Source organism: Tupaia chinensis, unplaced genomic scaffold (assembly GCF_000334495.1).
Source record: "Tupaia chinensis unplaced genomic scaffold, TupChi_1.0 Scaffold000673_1, whole genome shotgun sequence".
NCBI classification, from domain to species: domain Eukaryota; kingdom Metazoa; phylum Chordata; class Mammalia; order Scandentia; family Tupaiidae; genus Tupaia; species Tupaia belangeri.
This window is the reverse complement of record NW_006160196.1, coordinates 781,501-795,334: the sequence shown is the minus strand read 5'-3', so window position 1 is coordinate 795,334 and position 13,834 is coordinate 781,501. Positions and strand designations below refer to the sequence as shown.

The window sequence follows — 13,834 nt, the reverse complement described above, 5'->3', positions numbered from 1 at the left end:
GATGGACGTGGGGAGAGGGACATGGGGAGGTGGACAAAGAGAGATGGACATGGGGAGATGGACATGGGGAGATGGAGGGAAGGGAGAGGGAGGAAGGGATGGGGCGAGATGGAGAGGAGGGAGATGGATTGGGGGAGATGGACGGGAAGTGGGGAAATGAATGTGGGGAGACGGACAGGGGGAGGAGATAGACTGGGGGAGATGGACAAGGGGCAATGGACAGGGTCAGACGAACAGAGGGAGATGTAGGGGGGAGGTGGACGGGGGAGATGGACAGAAGGGAAGTAGGCAGAGGGGAAGGAGAAGGATAGAGCAGGGAGGTGGGCAGAGGGGAAGGAGATGGACAGAGGGGAGGTGGACAGAGGAGAGGGAGGACAGAGCAGGGAGGTGGGCAGAGGGGAAGGAGATGGACAGAGGGGAGGTGGGCAGAGGGGGGGGAGGACAGAGCAGGGAGGTGGGCAGAGGGGAAGGAGATGGACAGAGCAGGGAGGTGGGCAGAGGGGAGGGAGAAGGACAGAGGGGAGGTGGGCAGAACTGGGGGAGGTGGCAGAGGGCTGGCCAGGACTGGGGATGGGTGAAGGGCAGGACCCTAATGAGGGAGCACAGAGGGCGGAGGAGGGGCAGAGTGGAGCAGAGCCTGGGGGTGGCAGGGATGGTGTTGGCACCTGGCGGCCTGATGGGCGGATGGGACGGCGAGGGGCAGAGGGCAACCTCTGGCCAGTCCCAGAGCAGAGGCGGTGGGGAGGTGTCAGAGAAGGGGACTCAGGAGCCGGCCGGGGACAGCCCCGCGGAGACCGATCGGGACCTGGGAGGGCGGAGGGCGGTGTGCGCGGAGGCCTGCCCCAGCGCCCCGCGTCCCTGCAGACCCCACTGCTGCTGCTGCTGCTGCTGAGCGCCGCCCTGCGGGGGACCCCGGGCTGCTCCTTCCCGCACAGCCCCATCGCCTCCACCTTCGCCGACAGGATCGACCAGCTGGTGAGCCTCCCTGCCTCTGAGCCGCAGCCGCGGTCCCGTTGGGCGGCCACGGTTCTGGGCTGGATGCCCTGTCCCCCTTCTCTGGCTCTCGGGTTTCCGGGTCCCCGGCCCAGTGTCTCGGTTCTCTCCCGCAGTCGGACTACCTGCTTCTCGATTACCCGGTCACCATGGCCTCCAACCTGCAGGATGTGAGTGGCGGATGGAGGGTGGAGGTGGGACCCACAGCCTCCCCTCCAGGGGCCGCCCGATGTCCCTCAAACCCGGGACCAGCCCGGGCCTCGCCCACTGCAGCCCGGGACCGGCCCGCCCCGGCTCCAGCGCGCTTGGTCTCCCCAGGAGGAGCTCTGCGGGGCGCTCTGGCGGCTGGTGCTGGCCCAGCGCTGGATGGAGCGGCTCAAGACTGTGGCTGGCCCCCAGATTCAAGACCTGCTGGAGAAGGTCAACACGGAGATCCACTTTGTCACCTCTTGTGACTTCCAGGTCAGCCTTGGCCTGGGGGACAAATGAGGGTGCGACGTGCTTCCCGGGGACTGGAAGCACAGCGCCGCCAGGCCGTCCTGGAGCAGCTTCTCGGTAGCAACCCTAGGAAGCGGGCGGGAGCCGGGTCTGGCGGACACGGGGCAGTGACAGTCCCGAGACACCACAGGAGGGCCAGGCGTCCCGACCAGGTGTGGGCGGTATCTCAGGCGCAGACACCGGGCCCTGCTAAGGGCTACTCTGCGCTGCAACCCGAGCCGTAGCTGGGCGGGAGCAGGGCGTGGCCCCCGGAGAGCCCTTGGCCCGAGGAGCCGCCGGGTGACCGGGTAGTGACGGCTCCCTCCCTGCCCCCAGCCCCTCCCCAGCTGTCTCCGCTTCGTCCAGACCAACATCTCCGACCTCCTGCAGGACACCTCGGCGCAGCTGCTGGCTCTGAAGCCCAGGATCACCCGCCGCAATTTCTCTCGGTGCCTGGAGCTGCGGTGTCAGCCGGGTAAAGGCCCGCCCAGCTCCCCCGCCCTCCCAGCCCACCCTGCTCCGGCCTGGCTGCGGGTCCCTCTGGGCGTCAGCCTGCCCGGCTTTCAGAAGGCAATAGTAACTCCCGCAGGTTCTGGAAGACAGCCCTGTCCGACAGAAGCAGCATGCGAGCCTCGTGTGTAAGGTGACTTCCTAGTAACCCAGTTCACAACCAGAAAAGAAGGCCAGGCAGGTGGGGAGGTGGCTAAGGCCGGTGGATCCTACATGGCTGCCTGGTTCGCGTCCCCAACCAGAGTCTTGACAAACACCTGGGTGAGCGTGCATGCGTGCCCAAAACCCAGAGAGGAGAATGGAGAAGGGACTGAGGTGGAAGCGTTTCCCCTGGAGAGTGCTCACCCAACCCGACCCCACTCTGCCCTTAAGCACTCACACCCCACCAAAAACAAACCAACAAACCAGAAACCAAAATAGTTGGATTGATTTTATTTCCAAGAATTTTTGGAAGCTTATTTTTCTCCCATAAGCAAGAGAAGGAGCGCCTCCAACAAAGTCTTGGTTTGTGTAAGATTTCAACCAGAGGGAGCAGGCACGTAGGGGACAGACAGACACAGTGAGAGGGAAATGAGAAGTCACCCCCGGGGCAATGGCCACGCCGCAATCCCTCCTCCTCCATTCTTGTCTTGACATTTTGACCATGCACACACACCAGGCGTGAGTTTCAGGCTGCTGGGTCTGGGACTTGAACTGCCTTCAGCCACGTGGGAGTCCAGTGCCTTAACCACTACGCCACCTACTGGTCCATTTTTCTTTCTTTTTATTTTTTTTAAATAAAGTCATTTTCTATTTATTTATTTACAGAGTGCCAGAGGATACATTTGCTTGCTGGAGAGAGAAAGAGAAGGCACCCCACAGGCTTGGTCGTGCCACAGTACTTTTTCCTCCATTTTTTCATCCTGTCAGGATTTGGGGCACGCACACACACATACCCGCCTTGTTTTTCCAGCTGCCAGGGCTGTGAGTTCAACTGCAGTCGGCCATGTGGGATCAGGCTCCCAATGCACAGGGCTTAACCACTGAGCTAAAGGGCCAGATCCCCCAACAGGGTCTTGAGACCATCATCCACCCCCAGCCTCAGCTGACCCCGGACCATGGACATGGGTTTGTGTGGGGACCCTCCCATGTGACTCAGCCTTGAAGTCACCATTCAGCCTCTTCCTAGGGTCTTTGTGAGTTGTCGGAGGGCACCTGCACTTGCCAGAGAGGGGCGGAGAGAGGAGAAAGCACCCCCAGTGGGCGTGGTCGCCGCAGTCCTGATTCCTCCCTCTCCATCTCCTGGGGCTGGCAATGCTCCTGCTCCTGCCTTGTTTAGTGATTCTGCTGTAGAGCTTGTGTGCTTGCTGGACAGCGACAGAGTAAAGTGAGACATCTCCCCCTGGGGACGGCTGCCCCGCAGTCCCTTCTCTGTTCTCGTCTTGGGAGTTTGACATGCACGCACATGCACCCAGTGTGTTTTCCAAGCTGCCAGGACCGGGACTCTAACTGCAAAGTCAGCCGTGTGAGATCAGCGCCTTAACCTCCACACCACCTGCTGGCCCCAGTTGTCTTACTTAAACAATTTTTTTTTAGTGGGGCCAATAGTTGGCATGGTGTTCAAGGTGCTGGACCCCCACCTGACCAATTGCAGTCCAAGTCCCAGACCTGGAAGCTTATTTCCTTGCACCCCCCCACTGTCTCTCTCTATCTCTCTCTCTCTCTCTCTCTCTCGTGAGCACACGTGCCCTATAGCAAATTAAAAAGCAGTTATAATAATAAAGTTCAGTAAATAACTCTTTTTTTTTTTTGAGAGGTTTTTGCTATAGGGTACATGAGCTCACCAGAAAGACAGAGACAGAAAGCGAGAAATCACCCCCCAGGGGGGATGGCCACACCATAATCCATTCTCCTCTCAGGATCTTGGGCACGCATACACATGCGCCTGGCGTGAGTTTAAGCCACCAGGTCCGGGACTCAAACTGCGGTCCACTACATGGGAGTCCAGCAACATAGTCATTACTCCAACTGCTGGTCCTATAAATAACTCTTTTTTTAAAAAAATAACTGGTTATTTAATTTTTATTCTTTCATTTATTTTAATTTGACCAGAGAGAAACACAGAGAGAGGGGGAAAATGAGAAAGCAAGTCACCAGGTCTGGGACTCGAACTGTTGTTGGCCATGTGGGAGTGTTCAGCACCTTAACCACCACGCCATCTGCTGGTCCCCACCATAAATAACTCTTAAAACTTTTTTTTTATTTGGTTATAATGGTAGACTCACAGGACGGTGCAAAGAAACTTGCCTTTGCCTTTCAGAGACATCAAGGGAGCGCTATGTTTGCAGCCAAGGGTGTGAGCGAGGGGAGAAGGTGGGAGTCAAGGGCCCAGGGAACTGACCCAGGTCAGACTGCACAGGGCCTCGTGGCCCTTACAGTGTCATAAGTACCTTTTACGGTTTTATTATCTGCCCACTCATTCACCCAAGTATTTCTCTTTTTTAAAGAATTAGTTTTTATTTAATTGTATTTATTCATTAATTTATTTTAATTTGATCAGAGAGAGAGAGACACAGAGAGAGAGAGGAAAGAGAGAAAGCAAGCTGCCAGGTCCGGTACTTGATCCGTGGTCAGCCATGTGGGAATGTCCAGCGCCTTAACCACCACGCCACCTGCTGGTCCCAGTATTTCTTTGTTTAAAGAAAAGAATTATTTTATTTAGCTTTATTTATTTATTTTTAATTTCACCAGAGGGGAACAGAGAGAGAGAAAAAGTGAGAAACCAAGCCACCAGGTCTGGGACTTGAACCATGGTTGGCCACATGGGAGTCCAGCACCCTTAACCATCATGCCACCTGCCAGCCCCACACCCAGGTATTTCATGAGCACTAAATAGCAGGTCCTGGAGATAAGCCAGGCCGATGAGGTTCCCACTGCCCAGATGGAGCTCACAGATGGCTGGGAGCAGAGCACAGATACTTAACCACTAGTGGGCCAGCCTCCATGGCCTAGTTAAGAGAGCCAGATCCCACATGTTCGCCATGAAGTTCAATTCCCAGACCTGGCAGCTTGAAAACTTCAAATCCCAACAGAGAAATGGAGAAATGGAGAAGGGACTGCGGTGTGACCACACCCCCTTGTGAGGTGGTTTCCCTCCTTACTCCCTCTCTGTCTTTCTTTGGCAAGTTCATGGACCCTGTAGCAAATTTTTTTTTTTTTTTTTTGGAGAGGTTTTTGCTATAGGGCACGTGCGCTTGCTAGACAGACTGAGAGAGACAGAGAGACAGAAAGTAAGAAACCACCCCCTAGGGGGGATGGCCACGCCGCAATCCCCTCTCCTCCATGCGATCTTGGGCACACACGCACACATGCCCGACTTGAGTTTTAAGCCACTGGGTCCGGGACACGAACCGCGGTTGACTACATGGGAGTCCAGTGACATAGCCATTACACTAACTGCTGGTCCCCCCCACCCCCGTAGCAATTAAAAAACAAACATAACCGATGGGATCACCAGGTGGCATAATGGTTAAGGCATTAGATAGATTCCCACAAGGCTGACCATGGTTCGAGTCCTCAACCTGCAGTCTGAAAATCACAATAGGCACATGTGCATACATTACCAAAATCCCAAGAGAAGAATAGAGGAGAAGGGACTGTGTGTGGCCATCCCCCTGGGGGTGATTTTTCAATTTCCCTCTCTCTCTCTCTGTCGCAAGCGACCCACCCTATGGCAAAAACCTAAAAATAATAATAATAATAAAAAATAACCCTAGGGGCGCTGGCAGGCGGCGTGGTGGTTGGGGTGCTCTCCCATGGCTGACTGCGGTTCGAGTCCCAGACCTGACAGTTTGCTTTCTCACTTTCTTTCTCTCTTTGTCTCTTTCTGATGAGCACATGTGCCCTATAGCAATTTAAAATAATAATAACAATAATAATAATAATAATAAATTAAAATAAATAAATAATTCTTTAAAAATAGTAATAACCCTAGAAGTCCAGCAGGTGGCATGGTGGTTAAGGTGCTGGAGTCACACATGGCCAATCACAATTCAAGTCTTGGACCCTATGGCATGCCCCAGATCCCAAGAGGACAATGAAGAAGGGATCATAGTGTGGTCATTCCCCCTGAGGGAGGGTTTCTCACTTTCCCCCCTGTCTCTCTCTGATGAGCACACATGCACTATGGTATAAACCTAAAAAAAATCTATTTGGTGATAAAAGAAAGTACAGGGACCAGCAGATGGCATAATGGTTATGTTGCTGGACACTCACGTAGTCGAACATGGTTCGAGTCCTGGACCCGGTGGCTTAAAACTTACACAAGGTGTGTGTGTGTGTGTGTGTGTGTGTGTGCCCAAAATCCCACGAGGAGAATGGAGGAGAAGGGATTGTGGCGTGACCATCTCCCCGGGGAGTGACTTCTTGCTTTCTGTCTCTCTCTCTCCAGCAAGTACATGCACCTTGTATCAAAAATCTCTCAAAAGAAGAAAGAAAAGGAAACGAAAATTTTTTGTTTGTTTTTTAAAGTTTTTTGCCTTAGGGTGTGTGCACTCGCTGAAGAAAGAGACAGAGACAACGGGAGAGAAAGAGAAATCACTTTGGGGGGGGCATGCTGCAGTCCCTTCTCCATTCTCCTCCTGGGATCTTGGACACACACACATATGCCTGGCGTGAGTTTCAAGCCACAGAGGCCAGGGATCTAACCTTGGCCATGTGGGGTCCAGGGACATAACCGCTATGCCATCTGTTAGCCCCAGAGATACAGCCTTACGTGCCGGGCACCGTGCTAAGCACTTCCCACATAGTCGCTCATTTAGTGTGGCCACCTGTGAGGTGATATAACTGTCCCCGTTTCACAGATGCGGGAATTGAGGCGCAGAGAGGCCGGCGGCCTGCCTGAGGCCACACAGCCAGTGTCAGGCAGGTCGTTCTCTCCCTCCCTGGCCTGGCCCTTCTTGGTCACCCAGGCTCCTCTCTCTCCCCAGACCCCTCCACCCCGCTGCCCCCAGGGAGTCCCAGGGCCCTGGGGGCCACTGCTGTGCCAGCGCCTCAGCCTCAGTCCCCCCCACTGCCGCTCCTCTGGCTGCTGCCCCCAGCCCTCCTGCTGCCAGCTGTCGCCTGGGGCCTACACTGGCGGAGGACGAGGTGGCGGACAACCCGTCCCAGGGAGCAGGTGAGCCAGCAGGGGAGGGCCGTGGAGCAGGTGACCAGGGAGGGGGGCCCCAGGGAGCAGGGCCCCAGGGAGGTGACCCGCAGGGCCCCAGGGAGCAGGTGACCCAGCAGGGGGTGGGAGGCATTGGGGCCCAAGGCTGACCCTGCGGGGGCCCCAGGTGCCTCCCACCTCCAGTCCCCAGGACATACCGCTTGTGGAGCGCTGACCCGGCTGGGGCCTTATCTTGGTGAGTCCTTTACGCTGTAGGGCCTGGGACTGGGGGGAGGGGGGGCAGTAGGGAGCCATGGAGGGCCGAGAGCAGTGGAGAAGCAGGGGCAGCCTAGGTGCATGCAGCCCCCTGTGGACTGTGAACCGGAAGGAGACCAGGAGAGAGGAGGCCTGAGCCAGGGTGGAGACCATGAGGATGGAGGGGCGGGAGGGATGGGCTGGGGACCGAGAGGTCCCAGGGGAATTGGCACGGATAACCCCGAGTCTGCCCCAGTGACGGGGAGCTGAGGCAGGAGCAAGACTAAGGAAGAACACTGAGCTGGGGGAGCCGGGGAGTGGGGGGCCCTGGGGAGACGCTGGGATGTCTGAGTCTGGACACAGGGCCTCTGGCAGGAACGGCACAGCCTCCCAGGAGGCGGGAACTGCCTTTGCTAACTCAGGGGTGGGCAACCTGGGCTGCAGGGGGAAATCCGGGCCCCTGCAGGGCAGCAGGGAGGCCCATGAGCCATGGGAAGTGGGGGAGCCCTGGGAGGTGGGGGAGCTGTAGAGACTCAAGAGCCATGGGAAGTGAGGCTGCCGTGGGAGGTGAGGCGGCCGTGGGAGGTGAGGCGGCCCTGGGAGGTGTGGCGGCCGTGGGAGGTGTGGCAACGTGGGAGGTGTGTGATGGAAGAAAGGATGTGGGAACAGGTGTGAGGGCAGAAGGCAGGTGGGCCAGGGCAGGAGCGGGGGAGGCCTCAGCGGTCTCCGGGTAATGGCTCACACACGTGCCTGGGTGACCCAGGCCTCGAGCTGGGCTTTCCGCTGAGCGGCTCACTTCATCACAAAGCTGGGGCATTACGGTCCTCGGTTCACCCCTGTTGAAACCAAGGCACGAGGTAAATAACCGGCCAAAAGGCACACAGCTCGGCCACAGCCAAGATGTGCTCCAGCCCCAGTGTGGGCGCTCCCTCCCTCTCTGTCTCTCTCTCTCTGGTGAGTGCTTGCACCCTCTAGCAACTTCTAAAATGGAGCGAGGAGCAGGGGGTGTGGGTTAAGGTGACTGGATTGCTACATGACTGACCACAGTTTGAGTCCCAGACCTGGTGGCTTGACACTCACGCTGGGCACGTGTGTGTGCGTGCCCCAAATCCTGAGAGGAGGATGGAGGAGAAGGCTTTCCCCCAGGGGGTAATTTCTCACTTTCCCTTTGCCTCTTCCTCTCCAGGACTGCACACACTCTAGGGCAAAAACCTTTGAAAATACACAAGAAGAGGGACTAGCTAGCAGATGGCATATTAGTCGCATCACTGGACTCCCACATGGCCAACCACAGTTCGAGTCCCAGACCCAGCAGCTTGATGCTCAGACCAAGCATGTGTGCGTGCGTGCCCAAAATCCTGAGAGGAGAATGGAGGAAAAGGAATTGTGGCATGGCCGTTCCCCCTGGGAGGTGATTTCTCACTTTTTGTCTCTGTCTCTCCAGCAAGTGCACACACTTTATCTTTAAAAAGATCAATAATCCTAGAAACCTGTTTTTAATGATGAAAGAAAATGCAGCCTTGCTGTGTGTGCACCACCTAACTGTTGGTGCCCTTCACGCCGCCTCACTCTCCCTACCTGCACACAAGGCCCTAGTAAGAGACTCCCCCCACAGGCTGTTGTGAAGGCAAGTGACAAGAAAAGCCATTAAGCACGGCTGGCCAGCGGGGCAGAGAGGAAGCCCCAGGTGTGATCTTCAAGTTCCCAGAAGCCACAGTTTTTACTGTGGGGGTCCAGCAGGTGGCATGGTGATTGGGGCAATGGACTCCCACGTGGTCAATGTGGTTTGAGTACCAGACCTGACAGCTTGTTGTCTGTCTGTCTGTCTCTCTCTCTCTCTTTTTTTTTGGAGAGGTTTTTGCTATAGGGCACGTGCACTCGCCAGACAAGAGACAGAGAGATAGAAAATGAGAAATCACCCCCAGGGGGGATGGCCACACTGCAATCCCTTCTCCTCCATTCTCCTCTTGGGATCTTGGGCACGCACGCACACGCGCCCAGCATGAGTTTAAGCCACCGGGTCTGGGACGCGAACCGCGGTCGACTACGTGGGAATCCAGCGACATAGCCATTACGCTAACTGCTGGTCCCACTGTCTGTTTCTCTTTCATGAGTGTATGTGCCCTGTTACAAATTTTAAACATAATAATAATGAATACAATTAAATAATTATTTTTTAAAAGAATTATCAGGGGACCAGCAGGTGGTATGGTGGTTAAGGCGCTGGACACTTCCACATGGCCAAGCACAGTTTGAGTCCCAGGATTTGTGGCTTGCTTTCTCACTTTCCCTCTCTCTCTCTGTGTGTGTCTGTATGGTCAAATTAAACTAAGTGAATGAATAAATAAAATTAAATAAATAATTATAAAAAAAGTGTTACTTTATTTTTTAATTTATAATTTTTTTTTACATGAGTTTTGCTGGAGAAAGACAGAGAGAGAGGGAGAGTGAGAAAGCAAGTTTCAGGTCTGGGACTCGAACAGCAGTTGGCCACGTGAGAGTCCACCACCTTAACCACCACGCCGCTTACTGGCCCAATCATTCTTAAGAATTATTTACTTAATTTTATTATTCATTCATTTAGTTTCATTTGACCAGAGAGAGGGAAAGTGAGAAAGCAAGCCACCCAGTCTGAGACTCAAACTACGGATGACCATGTGATGGTCCAGCACTTTAACCACCACTCCACTTGATGGCCCCCTCCATAAATAATTCTTTTTAAAAATTTTATTTATTATTATTATCATTATTGTTTAATATTGTCTAGGATACATATGCTCACCAGGGAGAGGCAGAGAGAATGAGAGGGAAAGTAAGAAAGCAAGTCACCCAGTCTGAGACTCAAACTACGGATGACCATGTGATGGTCCAGCACTTTAACCACCACTCCACTTGATGGCCCCCTCCATAAATAATTCTTTTTTTTTTTTCTTTCTGAGAGGTTTTTGCTATAGGGTGCGTGTGCTCGCCAGAAAGACAGAGAGAGACAGAGAGATAGAAAGCAAGAAATCAGCCCCAAGGGAGGATGGCCACACCGCAATCCCTTCTCCTCCATTCTCCTCTTGGGCACGCATGCACAAGTGCCCAGCATGAGTTTAAGCCACTGGGTCCGAGACTCGAACCACAATTGACTACATGGGAGTCCAGCGACATAACCATTATGCCAACTGCTTGTCCCCACAAATAATTCTTTTTTTTTTTCGGAGGGTTTTGCTATAGGGCGCATACGCTTGCCAGACAGACAGAGAGAGACAGAGAGACAGAAAGTGAGAAATCATCTCCCAGGGGGGATGCCCACGCCACAATCCCTTCTCCTCCATTCTCCTCTCGGGATCTTGGGCATGCACGCACACGGACCCAGCGTGAGTTTTAAGCCACCGGGTCCAGGATGTGAACCACACAGTCCAGTGACATAGCCATTACACTAACTGCGGGTCTCCCCCACAATTAATTATTTAAAAAGTAAAAAAGAAAAATAAAGAGGTAAATTCAAACAGTAAGTTTAAAATAATAAATTTCAAATAATGAAGTTCAAATAATAAATTTAAAAATATTTTTTCGGGGCCAGCAGGGGGCGTGCTGGTTAAAGGCATTGGACCTCCCACATGACCAACCATGGAAAGCAAGCAAGTCCCGGGCCTGGTTTTTTCTCTCTCTCTGTCCATCTCTGGTCAAATTAAAATAGATAAATAAAGTTAAATAATTTTTTTTTTGGAGAGGTTTCTGCTATAGGATGCGTACACTCACCAGAAAGATAGCAGTTGGCCTAATGGCTATGTCGCTGGACTACCCATATAGTCGACTGTGGTTCGAATCCTGGACCTGGTGGCTTAAACTCAAAGGGATTGCAGCGTGGCCATCCCCCGTTCTCACTTTCTGTCTCTCTGCCTCTCTCTGTCTTTCTGGTGAGCGCACATGCCCTATAGTAAAAACCTCTCCAAAAAAACAAAATTTTTTTTCAAAATACGAGTTCATTTCATAGTACTGTTTCATTACTTACTTTAAAAATAAATTATTAGAGGGTGTGTGCACTTGCTAGAGAAAGAGAGAGAAAGCTGGAAAAAGCATCCACAGCAGAACCCAGTCAGGCTGCGATCCCCTCTCCATCTCTACTTCCTGTGGAGTTTCGAGCACACTCACCTGTGCCTTCCATGTTTTTCACGCTCCTGGGGCTGCGATATGAACTGTGCTCAGCCATGTGGGATCTGGCTCCCTTGGCCATCAGGAGAGGGGGCTGGCCCAAGAATTTTATTTCACCTGACGTACCCCCAAATGCTGTCATTTCAACATGTAATTAGTTTTTTGTTTTTTTGAAGAGGTTTTTGCTATAGGGCACGTGCGCTCGCCAGACAGAGAGAGACAGAGAGACAGAGAGACAGAGAGACAGAGAGACAGAGAGACAGAGAGACAGAGAGACAGAGAGACAGAGAGACAGAGAGACAGAGAGACAGAGAGACAGAGAGACAGAGAGACAGAGAGACAGAGAGACAGAGAGACAGAGAGACAGAGAGACAGAGAGACAGAGAGACAGAGAGACAGAGAGACAGAGAGACAGAGAGACAGAGAGACAGAGAGACAGAGAGACAGAGAGACAGAGAGACAGAGAGACAGAGAGACAGAGAGACAGAGAGACAGAGAGACAGAGAGACAGAAAGCGAGAAATCACCCCCCAGGGGGGATGGCCATGCCGCAATCCCTTCTCCTCCATTCTCCTCTCGGGATCTTGGGCACGTGTGCACACGCGCCCGGTGTGAGTTTTATGGCCGCCGGGTCTGGAACATGAACCGTGGTCTACTACGTGGGAGTCCAGCGACATAGCCATTATGCCAACTGCTGGTCCCTCAACATGTAATTAGTATTTAAAACAATTTGTGGAGATATTTTACATGCCACAATCCCTTTTTCTCCATGCTCCTTGGGATTTGGGGCACTCATGCACATGGGCCATGCGTGTTTCTCAAGCTTCCAGATCTGGGACTCTAACTGCACAGTTAGCCATGGGGGATCCAGTCTCCTTAACCTCCATGCCACCCGGTGGCTCTAGATTTTTTTTTTTTTTTTTGAGAGGTTTTTGCTATAGGGCAATGTGCGCTCACCAGAGAGACAGAGAGACAGAGAGAGACAGAAAGTGGAGAAATCACACCCCCCTAGGGAGAATGGCCATACCACAATCCTTTCTCCTCCACTCTCCTTTCTGGATCTTGGGCATGCACACATACCCAGCGTGTTTTAAGTCTCCAGGTCCGGGACTCAAACACAGTCAACTACGTGGGAGTCCAGCAACATAACCATTATTCCATCTGCTGGTCCCTATTAATATGATTTTTAAAATTTACTATAGGGCACATGCACTCACCAGAGAGAGAGACCGAGGGGGGGAAAATGAGAAAGCAAGCTGTCAGGTCCGGGACTCAAACCACAGACAGCTAAGGTGCTGGACACTCCCACATGGCCAGCCACGTTTCAAGTCCCGGACCTGGTGGCTTGCTTTCTCACTTTTCCTTTCTCTCTCTCTCTTTCTGTGTCTCTCTTTGGTCAAAATTAAAATACAGAAATAGGGAACCAGCAGTTAGCGTAATGGCTATGTCGCTGGACTCCCACGTAGTCGACCTCAGTCCGAGTCCCGGACCCGGTGGCTTAAAACTCACGCCGGGCGCGTCTGCGTGTGTGCCCAAGATCCCGAGAGGAGAATGGAGGAGAAGGGATTGCGGTGTGACCATCCCCCCTGGGGAGTGATTTCTTGCCTTCTGTCTCTGTCTCTCTCTGTCTGTCTGGGGAGCGCACACGCCCTATAACGAAAAACCTCTCCAAAAAAAAAAATAATTAAAATACAGAAATTAATGAATGAAATTAAATAATTCTTTAAAAACAATCAAAAAAACACAGTCAGCTATGTGGAAGTCCAGCACCTTAACTGCCACCCACCTGGTGGCCTACACTACCTTTGTTTTTTTTAAATGTATTTATTTTATCTTATTTGTTATCATTATTTTTTAATTTGACCAGAGAGAGAGAAAGGGAAAGTGAGAAAGCAAGCTGCCAGGTCTGGGATTTGACCCCTTGGTCAGCCATGTAGGAGTCCAGTACCTTAACCACCACACTACCTGCCAGCCCCCTTACTGGGGGCCATGCTGCAATCCCTTTGAGTTTAAGCCACTGGGTCCTCCCCCCCCTCCCTTTTTACTAAATCTTCAGAATCTACTGTGTATTGTACGCTCATTACACATCTCAATTCAAAGGTCGAGTTTTTTGTTTATCAGAAACACTTCATCTATATTTAAATGTCAAAATTTATAGCTGCCAAGGGTAGATTGATGTTCCGAAGTTGGCAGAAACATCCAGAAGTTATCTAAGAACTGGATCGAAGACCAGTTTCTGAACTATGTGGACTTCAGAACTTATTTCAACGAGTTCATTTTAGGACTTGTTTCTGAGCAATAACACTTCTTGTCATTTTTTCTGGAAAAGAGTAAT

At 52.6% G+C, this 13,834-nt stretch overlaps 1 protein-coding gene across 5 annotated transcripts in view; it reads left to right on the top strand.

Moving 5' to 3' along the window:
- FLT3LG (fms related receptor tyrosine kinase 3 ligand) overlaps window positions 1-13,834 on the top strand; it is a 16,954-nt gene that overhangs the window by 998 nt on the left and 2,122 nt on the right. For 3 of the 5 annotated variants that reach the window (XM_027776478.1, XM_006160144.3, XM_006160145.3), the window contains exons 3-7: window positions 865-975; window positions 1,110-1,163; window positions 1,312-1,455; window positions 1,807-1,945; window positions 6,948-7,135. In XM_027776478.1, coding sequence (XP_027632279.1) covers window positions 865-975; window positions 1,110-1,163; window positions 1,312-1,455; window positions 1,807-1,945; window positions 6,948-7,135 — 636 coding nt within the window. Of the gene's footprint in view, window positions 1-864; window positions 976-1,109; window positions 1,164-1,311; window positions 1,456-1,806; window positions 1,946-6,947; window positions 7,136-7,292; window positions 7,362-13,834 lie in introns of all 5 variants that reach the window. The other 2 variants (XM_006160147.3, XM_006160146.3) reach the window with 2 other exon arrangements.